Source organism: Centropristis striata, chromosome 4 (assembly GCF_030273125.1).
Source record: "Centropristis striata isolate RG_2023a ecotype Rhode Island chromosome 4, C.striata_1.0, whole genome shotgun sequence".
NCBI classification, from domain to species: Eukaryota; Metazoa; Chordata; class Actinopteri; order Perciformes; family Serranidae; genus Centropristis; species Centropristis striata.
This window is the reverse complement of record NC_081520.1, coordinates 38,574,434-38,589,405: the sequence shown is the minus strand read 5'-3', so window position 1 is coordinate 38,589,405 and position 14,972 is coordinate 38,574,434. Positions and strand designations below refer to the sequence as shown.

Below are 14,972 nucleotides of genomic sequence, written 5' to 3'. Positions count from 1 at the left end.
ATCATGTAACCTTTAACCCTTTAAACAAAGTCTGAAATCTAAAAAAAGCCTTTAAAGAAGTGAGGACCAGCCAAAATGTCCTCACTTTGCAAAAATGTCCTCACTCTGTTGGTTAAAAACGTGTTCTGGTCCTCACTATGTGGGAAATACAAGAACACACACACACACACACACACACAGTTGCATGACACTCATGCCATGCCATTATGACATGTGCTGCTCACATGCACAGATATGTACATCTAATTTTCTAACCATCAAAATCACTTTATTAATCCCAGAGGGAAAATTCAGTTACTCTGTTAGCTCTTCTGTAAATTATTGAAGAATTAGACAGCCTGATGGCTGTAGGAGTGAAGGAGAGAGAGGAGCCGTCCATTATCAACCACCGACATTTTTCTTTTTTGTATTGTTTACAGGTTAAGTACTCAGACCACAGAGGAAGAGAAATGGTAAGTGAACTCATGTTGTGCATTTGGTTCATTGATATGAAGAGTACTTCCTGAAGCATATGATTGAGGTCATTTAGGACTTCAGGGGCTCTAATGGTCCTTCCAACCATCTGTGTCTTTACTGCATTTATAGTCTGTCACATTTATGTAAAATAATTACTGCGCAGCTGCTTATTTAAAAAGATTTTTTCAACTCCTTTAAATTAATTATTTAAAAATGCAGTGCTAAATTAAGAATATCAGTCAGTGGTAGTCATTTTTTAACCTTTAAAGTAAAGTCTTTGATGTTTCAGCCAAGAACACATAATATATTGGTGTCATCCGAGCCCCATCCGACATCCCCCGCAGTTTACAAATGAAACACTTGGGCAGTCTCTTAAAGAAAACATGTAATTTATGCAGTGCGTTTATATTAAATAATTCAAAAGTGTGACTGATTGAAACAGTCTTGTTTGAAATGCCATATGGTCGCAGCACACCCCAGATGGTTTGTGTAGAAATTGTACAAGAAGGACTGGTATGACATATGGTGCAAGTCACAATATGGACACTTTGCTTCAAGTTTTAGCATCCTGTTGTTCAAAATGGAGTAACTAAACTTGTGTTGTCACTTTTGTTTCATGTAGCACTACAATGCAGTATGTCATCTATACATACATGAAGCACCTTGGTGTGAGGGTCAAAGAACCTCGCAGTCTGGAGTCCAAACGGGTCAGGATCAACTTCCTTCCCAAGATCAAGGTATTTAATATTGCTTTTTCCACACTTGCCATTCTGTTGCTGCCTTTATTATCTTCTTGGCACTTACATTGTTTTCAATGAAATACAGAAAAGCATCAAGACAGAAAAGGAAGAAGGAGAGAAGGTGAAGAAACCCAGATTTCCCAGTATACTTGGACCTCAGCGTCGGCCCAGTCGCATTGAAGCAGCATCAGGTGAGTTACGACTTTTGAAAATGATGACAGTGCTTCTAAAGCGTTTTTCATATTTTGACACTACTTTTCTCTCTGTTCAGTGAGCAAAGCTTTGGATGGTCGCCCCCGGCCGCAGAAACAGTTGTCTCAGCCTACGCTGGGGGCGAGTGATCACATGGAATCTGGTCGTCTAAGAGGCAGCCAATCGAGCGAGGGCTCTGAACTCACACACTCCATGTCTGTCAACACCTCGTCCCCAAACAGCGCCACCTACAGCACAGACACCAGCCGAGACACTGATATGGGTGAGCTGCTGCACAGCTGAACTGAACTACATCAGCAGAAGAAAAAGACAGATGAAGAGATGGTTTCTAACTTGTTATTTGTGTGCCAGGTGGGACTCCGACCTCAGGCCCCTCCAGGCTGAGTGACGGCCTTCAGTCCGATCCTCTTGATGGGTTGCCGTACCCTGCTTCGCACTTTGACCTTTACAGCCTGGACCAACTGCAAGAGGACGACAGAGAAAGCGACAGGTGCATTTACAGTCACGTTTGCAGTAACACTTTTGCTTCAATACGCAGAGAATATTTATTTTTAACATTGATATTAATGTAAATATTTTCCATAGAGCACACGAGGGAACACCAAAGGCCACAAGAAGGTGAGGAAACCTGATCATTTTCACTTCAAACAACTACAAGGAACTTTAACTTTGTAGATTTTAGCAAATGTTTTGAAGGAAGACATTACATTTAGTACTTTAGTAATATGACGATGGTGAAACAAAATCAGCTTTCAAAATCAAGCAAAAGATTTTTTTTCTTCACATTTTCCAGTAATGTTGTCTTCATAATAAAAAGCAAGTCCAGACTGTTTTTGAATCTTTTCAAACCCTAAAATTCTCTCCATCTGTTGAATGACCGATCAAGGTTGATTCATGTTTTAGCCTGTGATCTATCACCCTCTCTTCTCACTTTATTTGTTGTTGTTTGGTCAGATATTTTCTTTTTCTCTTTGCACATCCTGCCTCCCAGCCAAAACCACAAAATAACGTCAAAAATTAAAAAATTCTGCCTCCTTTAAAATTGCAAGATACTGCCAAACGTTGCCTGCTCTTCCAGTAAATTGTTTCGTCTGATTTTGCCAGCAATCAGACTCAGTGTCAGACATTAAGAAAAACTATACAGAAATAACTTCTCACTGATGCTCTCAATTACTTATTTTGGTCATATAGAGGCATTGGAATCAAATTGAGACATAACATAACATGTTAAAACTCCTTGTGGTTGCTTTGAAATAAAAATAATCTAAAAATAAGTGATGACATTTTCGTAGCCAAATGAAAAAGCCAACTTTCTGTCCTGCCCTAGGCTTGAGGGACTGGGTGCAGCTGACGTCCAGAGTGAGGACGACCAGGGAACAGACTCCGAGCATGACCCTCCGAACTGGCAGCAGCTGGTGGGGCGGGAGGTCCTAGCGGGTCTCAGGCCTCAGGAAATCAAGAGGCAGGAAGTCATCAATGGTGAGGACATGATTTACCACTTCACATAATACGACAATTCATCAAAGCACCATCTATTTTTAAAGAACATAAGAGGTTCTCCCTCAATGTGCTTAAAAATAATGTCGCGAGTAGAATCGAGAAGAGAGATATTCGCCGGCAGAGCATCTGCTGGGATCCAACCCAAGTTGCTGTCGAATGTACATCATGTGGAGCTGTGCAAACGATCTGCCGTCTCAAATTAACATCTTGTCTTGTGTCTGCAGAGCTGTTTTATACAGAGCGCGCACATGTAAGGATGCTGAGAGTTTTGGACCACGTTTTCTGCCAGAAACTCTCCAAAGAGGCCATCTTACCGCCCGCTGACATCAAGAACATCTTCACCAACCTGGACGAGATCCTGCAGCTGCATGGTGCACACACAAACACCCACACATCCTGAAATTCTTTTGTATGCATGACTGCTCTTGAGCCATAAAAAAAAGCCAACAGCTCAAAAGTAAGGGAGCGTGAATCAAAATAAAGTTTCAAGTAAAACGAACTACAACAGCAATACACACGGCACCCTCACTTTCATGTTGTATTCTTCATTTTTGTTATCTCACGCGGGCACACAGACACAAACTGACTGTCCATTGGTGCCTCTCCTTTGAATTTCAGTTTCAATACTGGAGCAAATGGCAGCCGTTCGGAAGAGAAATGAGTCTTCAGTAATTGATCAGATAGGAGACGACTTGCTCTCCTGGGTGAGTACAATTCTCAGGCTGAAATTGTATTTCCTCTTTCAAACATTTTCTTATATTGAATAAATTTCAAGATGACTGATGTGGTGGGGGGTGAAAAAAAAAACGTATTGTGCACAAAGAAATTGAACTGTTGCCCGAAATTGCTTTATAGCAAGAAAAAAATGTTGATGTTGGCATGAGATTGCTTTCTTCAGCCGCAATCGTGTTCATTTTGAGATGTCATATGTGCATGAAAATGGTTATGTGCAGTTTATATATGATAGGGAAGGGGTTAACATTAAATCCTACATCAAAATCCTGAAAGACAAAATAGACTTAGAGGTGCAACAAAAGAACGAGCCTGCCAAGAAATGTAATCACAGTGGAGGCAAGCGAGTGAAATGGAAGCCTGTTTCTCAGTAAATGGTGATGTCAGACAATGCCCTAGATTTGGCTGACATCCCCACATCTCAATATCATGTGTGATACATTTGATGTGAGTAAGCTGCGTTATCAACTGTCTAAAATGTCTCCATGGGGGATAAGTAGGGTAAACGGTCCCCTGAGGGTCCGAGCATTGATCTAGTCTACGTTTAAGCTGTCTCTGCTACAAGGTCTTAAGCCTGGCCCCCTTCTGGGAGTTGCTGCTCATTGTAGTGGTAGACATTTCCATGGCAACTTTGCCTGACCCAGATCGACCGAGTGACTGATCACCGTCTCTGTCCCTCTCTGCCCTGCCCTGCCCGGTCCCGTCCCGTCTTGGCTCGCGTGGTAACAGTTCAGCGGCGGAGAAGAAGAGAAGATCAAGAAGGCTGTGGGGACGTTCTGCAGCAACCAGCCTTTTGCTCTGGAGATCATCAAGACCAAGCAGAAGAAAGATGCCCGCTTTACTTCGTTTGTCCAGGTACTGACATTATGTTTTTACAAATTTGGCTTTGAAATGTCTAGTTATATTTAATTCAGCTGAAATGTTTCTTCTCCGAGCAAAAAGTTACATTTAGTGTTGCACAGTCATACTTCTTAAAGGATGCATTTTGGCTGTTAGCCGACAGCTTAAGTTCACCCATCCTGTATTATTTTTATTGCTTTGCAGGAGGCAGAGAGTAACAGACTGTGTCGCCGACTGCAGCTTAAGGACATCATTCCTGTAGAGATGCTGCGGCTCACCAAGTACCCCCTGCTACTAGACAACATCGCCAAGTACACAGGTGCCGTAGTGATGCCTTCTCTAATCAGCTCCTTCACAACAATTCTCTGTTATTGTTAAGCTTTTGTCTGCAAGGTGCACAAATTACTCTTCATACTAACTGTCTGCAGGTCTTGGATGTTATAATGACTCAAAACAAAATGTTTGACTAAGATATGGCGAGTGCATATTGGTCATATTGAATGATAATAGAATTCCAGCAACTACCAATTTTTCTCTTTTCGGATAAGTCTACCCATTTTTTTTTCAGTTTGTTATTTAAAATGTCAGAAATTGCTGAAAATACCGTTCACAAGAGTGAGACAACCATCAAATCTTCACATATGAAGTTGAAAGCAGTGAATTTTTAGCATTTCTTCTATAAAACTTATGTCAATCATCCAAAATGATCAGATTCATTTTCTGGCTTTTTCTGGCCGACTTATTGCTGCAGCATTGTGATACAGTATAGTAGTATAAGTGGTGGGCACGACACTTGATGTGATTAATTAACAATGAAGCACCTGCCAGCCGCTTGTTCTGTCTGTGGACGCATGAATTCTTAATGTTACTGTCAACATGCCTGCAGGAGGAGCCACAGAACAGATTTATGCATTCATACAAAACACTCACAGTTCATGCAGGTACAAAAAAAGATCCCTCTCCTGCAGTCTTATTCAGAACACTTCAAAGTCTGTTCCACTCAGTCATAAATACTTAGTCAATCACCGACGCTGTCACAGGGAAAGAAATTGTGATCTACTTTTAAAAATGACAGTTTCAAGCCACTATTATACTTAGTCTTGCCGCTATTGCATTTTGAGTTTTATACCTTCCTGAGTTGACAAGAAGTGAATTTGCTTTTAATATTTATATTTGTTTGTTTGTTTTTGTATAAACATAGAACAGGTTAGGACTGAGACATTAAAGTGCAATCAGTGAAAAGAAAGAAAGAAAGAGAGCGGTCCAGGTACAGTTCGTTATGCATATAAAAAGGTTCAGCCAAAAGAGAAAAAAGAGAAAAAAATGTTACAATTCCCAATGATTATAACAATCCATTTCCTCTGTATTTATCCCCATTCTCCTTTTGAAGTCAAGAGCAAAGTCATTTTTTTTTTCATTAAGTGAATAAGAAGGGCAATGGGGGAAGGGTTCCACTGGAGCCAGCATTTTGTAATTGTTTTTTCTTACTTGTGGCTATCAAAATCTTCTAAAGGTACCTGTTAGGAATATTTTCAAAGTACAAAAAGGTGGAAGAGAAATCAGATTTCAGGTCCAGAATCTTTCAGAATAAATGGCCCTGTGCCCACTCCTTGGACAACATGGAGGAGACCAAGAAATATGTGCAAGGTCAGCCAAAACTGATCTACACAGACCCACTTAATATGGATTTCTGGTCAGGGAAGTAATAAAGAAATAGGTCAGATTTTCAGAATCTCTTCGTAACAAGGAGTAGTGGAACATGAAGCTACATTTACTCTGGTATTACCATGTCATGTTCCTTGTCCCAGTGCTGCCTTGTATAATAGAAATTAATTCAAGTTTTTTTCTGCACTGCTGCAACACCTCTGCATGTGACCTCCATGAATAAAGTTCAATTGTTCTACCCAGCTCTCTCCTGTGATCCTCAAATCAATTTGATCCTGTGAAGCAATTAATTCAAAATGGAAACGAATATACTCATGTTGCAAGTAACCATGCAAACGGGTAATAAAGGAATAATACCTAGTTTGCATTTTATATTCTGATTTTAATATAACACAGTAGGTAAAAATGAAACTCCTGAAAAAGAATAAAGTGAATAAATATGAACCAAATTAAGTCTTAAGCAAGGTTCTGTGTGGCAACATGCCAGCCATTAGTGAATTACAGAGACAAATGGAGAGATTAGCAATTTAATGGTCCTGGTGCGGCGGTGCACATTTTGGGAAATGTCTCACCCATTATTTGGTCCATCATTTTAGTCTTGGCTGGGGTTTTGGTCTCACACAGAGAGAACGCACTAACGATAAAGTATAACCAGCTATTACAGGATCATAATGCCCCCCTGCTTTATCATAATTTCCGAGAACGATGGTGTGTTAATGGGCAGGGGAAATATCAATTTGCCGGACAGCCCCCTGCAGAACTAAGGAGGCCTTACTTCTTATTTGATGTCATAATATCTTCCAGACAACGCAATGGAGAAGGACAAAGTGAAGCAGGCAGCAGAATGCTGTAGAAAGATCCTCAATCACGTCAACCAGGCAGTGAAGGAATCTGAGGACAAGCAGGTAGAATGTTTTTTAAAATCTCTTTTCCAATTTATGCCATCCCCTAGACTTTTCTCTTCCCCCCCTTCAGTCTCATCCTAAGTCCTTACTTTTTTTCCTGCCCTACCACAATTTATTTTTTCGCTACCTCCTCTGCTCCCCAGGCAGTTGCTCGCTTTTTAAAGAGCGCTTACTTATCCCCTTTCCTCTGTTTCCATTTCTCTCCATCCTTCCTCCAGAGGTTGGAGGACTATCAGAGAAGATTGGACCTCTCCTCTCTAAAGCAGACGGACAACCCCATGATCCTGGAGCTAAAGGTGAGTTATCTACACAAGAATTTTAGCTTCAGTTAAAGAGCACTCAATTGTTGCACACCCACGCCTGCTATGTGAAAAAGGCTCCATGGACCAGTAGCAAGTACTTACGAGCTTTAAACTTATTATTTTCTGTTCAACCTCCTCAGAACTTGGATTTAACCAAGAGAACAATGGTGCACGAGGGACCACTTTCATGGAAAGTGAACAAGGACAAGACTATTGGTTTGTAATCAGCACATGATAGAAGTTTGACTATTATTTATATTGAATATCTCTTCCAAAAAACTAAATACAAGTACTCTCCCTGTCTCCTTTCAGAGTTGTACACACTCCTCCTGCACGACATCCTGGTCCTGCTGCAGAAACAAGACGAGCGCCTCATCCTGAAGTGTCACAGTAAAAACCTGGCAGGCACCGCAGACACCAAACATATCTTCAGCCCCATCATCAAACTCAACACTGTGCTGGTGCGCTCTGTGGCCACAGGTCAGTTAACACACAATCTGTTTGGTTCTTTTGTGGCAGAAATGGCCGAACAATAACTTGATAAATCAGGATCAGATCAAACCGCTCACTATACAATATCCAGGCATACAACCAAGAATAAGGCATCAGATCATCCATGCAAGGTTCCTACAGGTGCAAAAAATATCTGAAAACACTTGAATTTTAATGCGTCTTTTCAAGTTTTCAATCGTGCTTGAAACTGCCTTGTGTTATACAGTCATGGAAAAAAATATTACCACCCTGGTTTTCTTCAATTTCTTGTTCATTTTAATGCCTGGTACAACTAAAGGTTTGGACAAAAATAATGATAACAACAAAAATAGCTCATAAGAGTTTAATTTAAGAGCTGCTATCTAGCCATTTTCCATGGTTTTCTTGATAATGATTTTGGTTATTATCAAACAAATGTACCTTTAGTTGTACCAGGCATTAAAATGAACAAGAAATTGAAGAAAACAAGGGTGGTAATATTTTTTTCCATGACTGTATATACAATGCCAAATCTATTTACCAATAGGTGACACATTTTGAGACTTTTGTTGCCTTTAAAAATGAATAATTTTGGTTGATATCTACTTAATGTAATAAAATGCAACCATCAGTATACTGTATGTACTGTGTATAAATATGCGATGCACTGCAGCTATTAGGTGCAGAAAGAGCTTAAAGTAATCCCTTAAAACACTTGAAAAGCACTTGAATTTGACTTTGGAAAAGGTGTACAAACGCTGTCTGTGGCTTCATGTGCAAAATTGTGATTAATCTCACCGTGAACTCTCTGTCCATATACTCTCCTGCCAGACCACAAGTCGTTTTTCGTCCTATCCATGTCAGAGAACGGAGCCCAGATCTATGAGCTGATGGCGCCCACAGTCTCAGATCAGAAAACGTAAGTGCCTTATACCTTTTGATTGATTAATTTAATCTTTATTGCTCTGGTTGTTAAATGGGCTAATCATTTTTTTTTCTCTCTTGCCCAAGGTGGCAGCGCCTCATCACCCAGAGAGCTGATGCCATGAAAGTCAAACCTCACAGCGTCATACCGTTACCTCAGACTGAGTACGTTGTTTTATCATCCTTCAGATTGAATCAGATCAGATGTTTTTCTGGGTTTGAGACTGTTGCTAACATGAGATGTTGCTTTTGTGCCAGTGGGGAGAGAGACGGCGTGGTGGTCATCACTACATGTGTTTCCAGGCTGAGTCGAGACGCAGACCGCACATCCACTGGCAGCACCCAGTCCACAGGTAGCGGGAGAAACACATTTTTACACTAAGGCCCCGTTCACACGAGGACGCTCGCGGGTAAAAACGACAAAATATTTTATCGGAAGTGCCTTTCATTTAGACGGTGACGGCGTTTTTGGGGCTTAAAGACGCAAAAATCTGAAACCACCTTCCAAAGTGGAAAAGTTAAATCCGCTCCGCCGTAGCGTGTCCATCTACACTGACAAGACGCAAAACGCTGCTCAGATCTGCTCACGTCACGTATGTGTTTACGTCACATACATGCTCCAGTACAGGAAAATAAACAAACGTGGGATTATTTCCATGCGTCGGACCTTCAAGCTGCTCTGGCAGCTCTAATGAACTTACAGGAGTCTTTCCACCAAATGTACAGGATATGTAGAGATAGTATTAGTGAACAGAGAAGGACCTGTAATTACCTCTATCACATTTTGGATGCAGCAATTGGTGGGAGGCGAGCCAGGCGGCTGTGAACGAGACCTGGGAGATCTAGAGATGGTGGAGAACTTTGTGGAAGGAGTAGCTGATGAAAATGTGTGGCATGAAAACTTCTGCATGCCCAAAGATGCTCTTATCGCTTTAAGTGATGCCGCCTGGCTGCATACAATCGAATTTCACACACTTTTGCGTCATCGTATGCACGCAGATTTCCTCCCGAAAACGCTCGTCTAAACGAGGAATAAAAAGTGAAGATGCGACGCCACTTTTGCGTCTTCTGCTGAGACCGTCCTCGTGTGAACGGGGCCTTAATTACATTAAATATTCTACCCTGTGTCAGCTGTGTGGATAATCCTCTTCTAATTATTCTCAGATAAAGAGAGCAGTCCAGCACCTAGAAGTGTGACGCAGAGTTCTGTACCAGGTAATAATCCATTCGAGGGAGTAAAGGCAGAGGAAGAGGAGGAGGAAGAAGGTTTTGTGGACCCAGACCTTCCTTACCAAGTGGCTGAAGATGGAAAAGAAGGAGACTCGTTTAACATGTTTCCCTCCAGAGCAGACGAAGCACTGAAAACATGTAAGCACACAGAACCGTTGACTCAAAATCAAGTGCTGCACATGCAGTAAATTAATCGATATTGTGTTTAAAAAAAACCCTTTCTGTCCCTCAGTGGCAGCATTAAAGCAGGTGTTGGTGACCCAGCTGATGTCCCAAGAGGCTGTAGAGCAAACCAAACGATCCACGGGGGCACGTCTCCTCAGGACCACCTCCCTGCGGACCCCCGTAGACAGCCGTGCACGGGTGATGGTCCACAATGGCTCAGAGAAGAACAGCTCCCAGACAGAGGACCCGACTCAGGACCTGGGCTCTGGGGACACCGGCTTTTTTGATTCTCCTGAAGATTATGGTGAGCCTGAACAAATAATTTACTATTATAAATTGCACTGTAGGTTAAAATAGATTGCAGTCAAATAAAATTTGGCCGACCGCCGGAGCTCAGCACTACTCACAGTGTGTATGTGAGTGACTGAGTTACGTACGGTGTCCCGTTCAGGTTGACATCGGCCTCAGAAGGACAGTGCTTTTACTTAACTCATTGCATTTCAAAGCTAATTATTAGCATCCAAGCACTGAGTGGTGCAAAAACGCCTCTGTCCGCCTCTGTTAATTGAAGCATAATATGCACAGACATCTGTTTAACTCACACAAATATTCCACTGTATGTGTGTTTTGAACTTATTAACCGCATCTTAATTGATTAATCAAGCCTCCCAGTCTGTCTGTGAGCTTCACGTTGGCTGCATAGGAAGAAATCAACTATGTTTGTATATATGGATTTATTTTATTTCCCCGCCCACTGTAGTGAGTGAGGGGAATCTACATATCGTGAAACAGCAACACAAACAGACTGGGAGTGCTGATCAATCAATGTGGATGCGGTTGATAAGTTTTGAATGCATGCAGCGGGATATCTGTGTGATTTAAACAGCTGTCTGAGTAGAAAACGCTTCAAGAAATGCCACACAAATTGACTTTTTTTTAAACACACGAACCAAGTAGCTATAAAGACTGATGGGTAACTCATTGGTTGGAAAGTCTCAGTGATGTCATCCTGCATCATCAGTGCATCATCAGGATACACATGGGGAAATCAAATTGTAGTGACACACAGGTTATCATGCACTTTAAAACCTTTCATGTGTATATTACGGTTCACAAAGAAAAAGTGATTGCAAGCATTATTAGTAATAAATATACTGCAAATTGACCCCATGTTATGAATTATGACTAACCGGTAGAGACATAATGAAAAGGTGCCATGTGCAGTAATGGCTCCAGGCTTATTTCTGTTCCATCATTGGCACACAAGCATAGCAGTTTAAAATGATTTTGACTATCAAGAATACTACCTACACTGACATGCATGTGTTACAATGGTTACCAGTTTTTTTGCATGAATGGGTTATACACATTAAAATATTAACGGACCATATTTCATGATAAACGCATGGATTTATTAGTAGTTTAGCTTTTCAAATGGTGTTGAAATCAGATATCTGCTGTCAAAATCCTGTTGTTGGTTTGTTTGCTTTCACACCACAACTAGACCTGAGACCCGCCTTTCCAAACATTCTGGGTTCAGTTCAGTCTGTACCAGGGTTTGATTGACAGCTGTCACACCAGCCAGAATGAAGCATACTCACCCGCGCACAGACTTGAATTTATTGTAGCCCAACAGGTTAGGTGTGGAGGATCCTTTTGTCTCTGTCTGATCCTGGAGTTTTTCCTGAAGCAGTAGAACTAAATTGCTTCTTTTGAATCTCTCAGCAGGGTATTTAGTCCTGGAGGGATACGGTGGCCCAGGGGAGAGCAGCACAGATGATGACATCTTGGCATCAAGCACAGGGAAGCAGCTCAGAACCTCACAAGGCTGCGCTGCCGACTCTGGCATCAACTTGAGGTTTTCTTCAGCATCACAGGCCGGCAGCCTCTCCTCTTTTAGCAGACAGGTGTTGTCTCACCTCAGAAACCTTCAGGCCAACCTCAACTATCTGAAGGTAACTAACAGTCGCTGAGCTCACAACGTTTCTATACTAAACAGTTTGACATTTACACTTTCTGATCATTTTTATTTACAATTGTTTGTTTCTCTTGCAGGAGGTTGAGGCCAAGTACAACAATCTAATACGCCAAAGGCCAGAGAGGTCAGCAGCAGACACGGATGGAAACAAAGGTATCCCAGTTCATTCTCAGAGTCGATCATTATAATGACTGAGACCCCGTTTACACGAGGACGTTCGCGGGTAAAAACGACAAAATATTTGATCGGAAGTGCCTTTCGTTTAGACGGTGACGGCGTTTTTGGGGCTTAAAGACGCACAAATCTGAAACCACCTTCCAAAGTGGAAAAGTTAAATCCGCTCCGCCGTATCGTGTCCGTCTACACTGACAAGATGCAAAACTCTGATCTGATCTGCTCACGTCACGTATGTGTTTACGTCACATACATGCTCCAGTACAGGAAAATAAACAAACGTGGGATTATTTCCATGCGTCGGACCTTCAAGCTGCTCTGGCAGCTCTAATAAACTTACAGGAGTCTTTCCACCAAATGTACAGGATATGTACAGATAGTATTAGTGAACAGAGAAGGATCTGGAATTACCTCTGTCACATTTTGGATGCAGCAATTGGTCGGAGGCGAGCCAGACGGCTGTGAATGAGACCTGGGAGATCTAGTGATGGTGGAGAACTTTGTGGAAGGAGTAGCTGATGAAAATGTGTGGCGTGAAAACTTCTGCATGCCCAAAGATGCTCTTATGGCTTTAAGTGATGCCGCCTGGCTGCATACAATCGAATTTCACACACTTTTGCGTCACCGTATGCAGCAGATTTCCTCCCGAAAACGCTCGTCTAAACGAGGAATAAAAAGTGAAGACGCGACGCCACTTTTGCGTCTTCTGTTCAGACCGTCCTCGTGTGAACGGGGCCTTAATCTTCATTTATGTATCCCTTCCTGTGTTTGTCCCTTTTCTAATCCTACGCCTCGATTTTTTTCCCCAGATAAGAGATAGTGGCAGTCCGTACCGAAGTTTTTGGCTCTGGTCCCAAAGAGGAAGTACCGACTTGTACTCTGTTCCTACTTCTTGTGTCCTGGACTTTCTGGACATCTTATAAGCTTGTCCTCTCACTGCTGAGCCCCCTTTTTTCCATCGCCGTCGCCCACGGTTGCCACAGAGAATGAGAGACTTGAGTGTGAGCAGAAACGTTTGAAGGTGGAGTCATCGTGGTGATGCCGCGCCTCCCTCCATCAGCACAAGGCAATCAGGGAAGTGGGCTTGCCCCCGAAACCTCACCCCTCCACCATCTAACATCCATTTTCCCCGGACCTCCCTGCAAGAAAGAGAACTTATACCAAAATGTACAAAGATGTGTGTTTAGAATATATATATATGAAACACAAAACAAGAAAAGGAAAATTTTAAGATAATGTATTAAGATTTTTTTTTATCCCAAGATGTATTTATTTTCTTTCTTTTCATTTTTTTTAAAAAAGTGTTTCCCACATTGCTTGCATGCTTTTGGCCATGGTGTTACCTTTTGGCTGCTTTTCCTGCTTCAGTCATGCAGGGTTAGTGTGAGTGTTGGGTGCACGTTAGCATACAAGCACGCTAGCCTAGCGTACCCTGATGAAATGGCAGGAATATATTCAGACTGATAGAGGCCAGAGTTGCACTGGTGATGGATAGATCCCATTGTGTTAAAAACTCTTGAATTGTGTTAAAGTCTAGAATTTCAGATAAATTCTAGGTGTGGTGTTAACTAGAATGAAGAGTCTGAAGGCTCTGATCTGGTCCTGTTGCATTTTCGTGCTGCCTCCTTCCTCTTCCTCCTCACTGTGAGGGGTATTCTGCCTCTCGTCTGCTCCTCTTCTCCTTTGCGTGTGACTCTCCCCGCTTCTTTTCCCTGTAAACACTTATGGGTGTCATCCTTCTCCTTTCCCACACGGCCCAGTGGCTGTCATGCTTATTTATCCCCCTCCCACACTCTATATGTCATGCTTCCTCATCTGCCTCTGGGTATCTTGCCCCGTTCCCTCTCTTCTCCAAGGAGCGCTCATGCTCTTTCTGTATCAGCTCCTGACAGAAATGCTGCTTCTTTCTGCTGCTGTTGGCGATGCTGATCTGACTGCCTGATGTTCTAATAATGTCATGAAGTTCAACATATGTACAATGATCAAGTTGGAAGGTTATGCATAACTTTAATAAATAAATGGTGCCATGACACATTCAAAAAGGAAATCCATGCCTGTTTTTTTTTCTTTAAGCTCTTCATATGAAAAGATATAAATCTACCATGTCAGGCTGCTACACTGGTGGTCAGTTAAACATTACTTGTACAGCACTTATTGAATGACCGTTTTAGTAATGGAGAAATGATTGAAGACAATTTTTTCACTTAAAGTGTGATGAGAAAGATCAAGGACGCCCGAGTGTTAGTCATGATGGATGAGTCAAGTGTCTTAAAAAAATAAAAAGTTGCCTATCCTTGAATTTTTACTCAGCTTGTTTGTTTAAATGACTTCATTTTATCAAAGTGACAAAGAAATGTTGAGTTATGCCATTAATCTATGAGCTTTAAAATACAAAGACATCAGATCATAACTGTAGAGTACTCGCACCATCTTTTCTCCTGGTTGAGTTATAGTTCCTGTTACACAGAATCATCACTGATATATATCAGTTTTAACTGGAACCGTCCCCTGGTCATGCAATATATCTGTTCTATACACACTGACCTCTTGTCCTTACCTGTATGAAAGCGTACATTTTTTAGATGTCAGTAATTCATCATGTGCTGGTTATATTTCTTAGTGATGAGATGTCACCTTCACTCATCCTCATGTAAGACATTATGTAACAATCTCTCTT

At 41.7% G+C, this 14,972-nt stretch overlaps 1 protein-coding gene across 1 annotated transcript in view; it reads left to right on the top strand.

Annotated features, from left to right (window-relative positions):
- The window catches only part of arhgef12a (Rho guanine nucleotide exchange factor (GEF) 12a), a 46,192-nt gene extending 32,264 nt beyond the window's left edge, over positions 1-13,928 (top strand). The window contains exons 19-41 of the mRNA XM_059330851.1: positions 420-452; positions 1,079-1,193; positions 1,282-1,387; positions 1,468-1,671; positions 1,761-1,899; positions 1,995-2,027; positions 2,737-2,888; positions 3,134-3,280; positions 3,528-3,613; positions 4,371-4,496; positions 4,686-4,800; positions 6,951-7,051; positions 7,270-7,347; positions 7,494-7,569; positions 7,666-7,833; positions 8,656-8,743; positions 8,836-8,913; positions 9,007-9,101; positions 9,913-10,116; positions 10,211-10,447; positions 11,869-12,098; positions 12,199-12,274; positions 13,105-13,928. Coding sequence (XP_059186834.1) covers positions 420-452; positions 1,079-1,193; positions 1,282-1,387; positions 1,468-1,671; positions 1,761-1,899; positions 1,995-2,027; positions 2,737-2,888; positions 3,134-3,280; positions 3,528-3,613; positions 4,371-4,496; positions 4,686-4,800; positions 6,951-7,051; positions 7,270-7,347; positions 7,494-7,569; positions 7,666-7,833; positions 8,656-8,743; positions 8,836-8,913; positions 9,007-9,101; positions 9,913-10,116; positions 10,211-10,447; positions 11,869-12,098; positions 12,199-12,274; positions 13,105-13,115 — 2,698 coding nt within the window. The 3' untranslated portion in view covers positions 13,116-13,928. The remainder of the gene's footprint in view (positions 1-419; positions 453-1,078; positions 1,194-1,281; positions 1,388-1,467; positions 1,672-1,760; positions 1,900-1,994; positions 2,028-2,736; positions 2,889-3,133; positions 3,281-3,527; positions 3,614-4,370; positions 4,497-4,685; positions 4,801-6,950; positions 7,052-7,269; positions 7,348-7,493; positions 7,570-7,665; positions 7,834-8,655; positions 8,744-8,835; positions 8,914-9,006; positions 9,102-9,912; positions 10,117-10,210; positions 10,448-11,868; positions 12,099-12,198; positions 12,275-13,104) is intronic.
- The last annotated feature ends 1,044 nt before the right edge of the window (positions 13,929-14,972 follow it).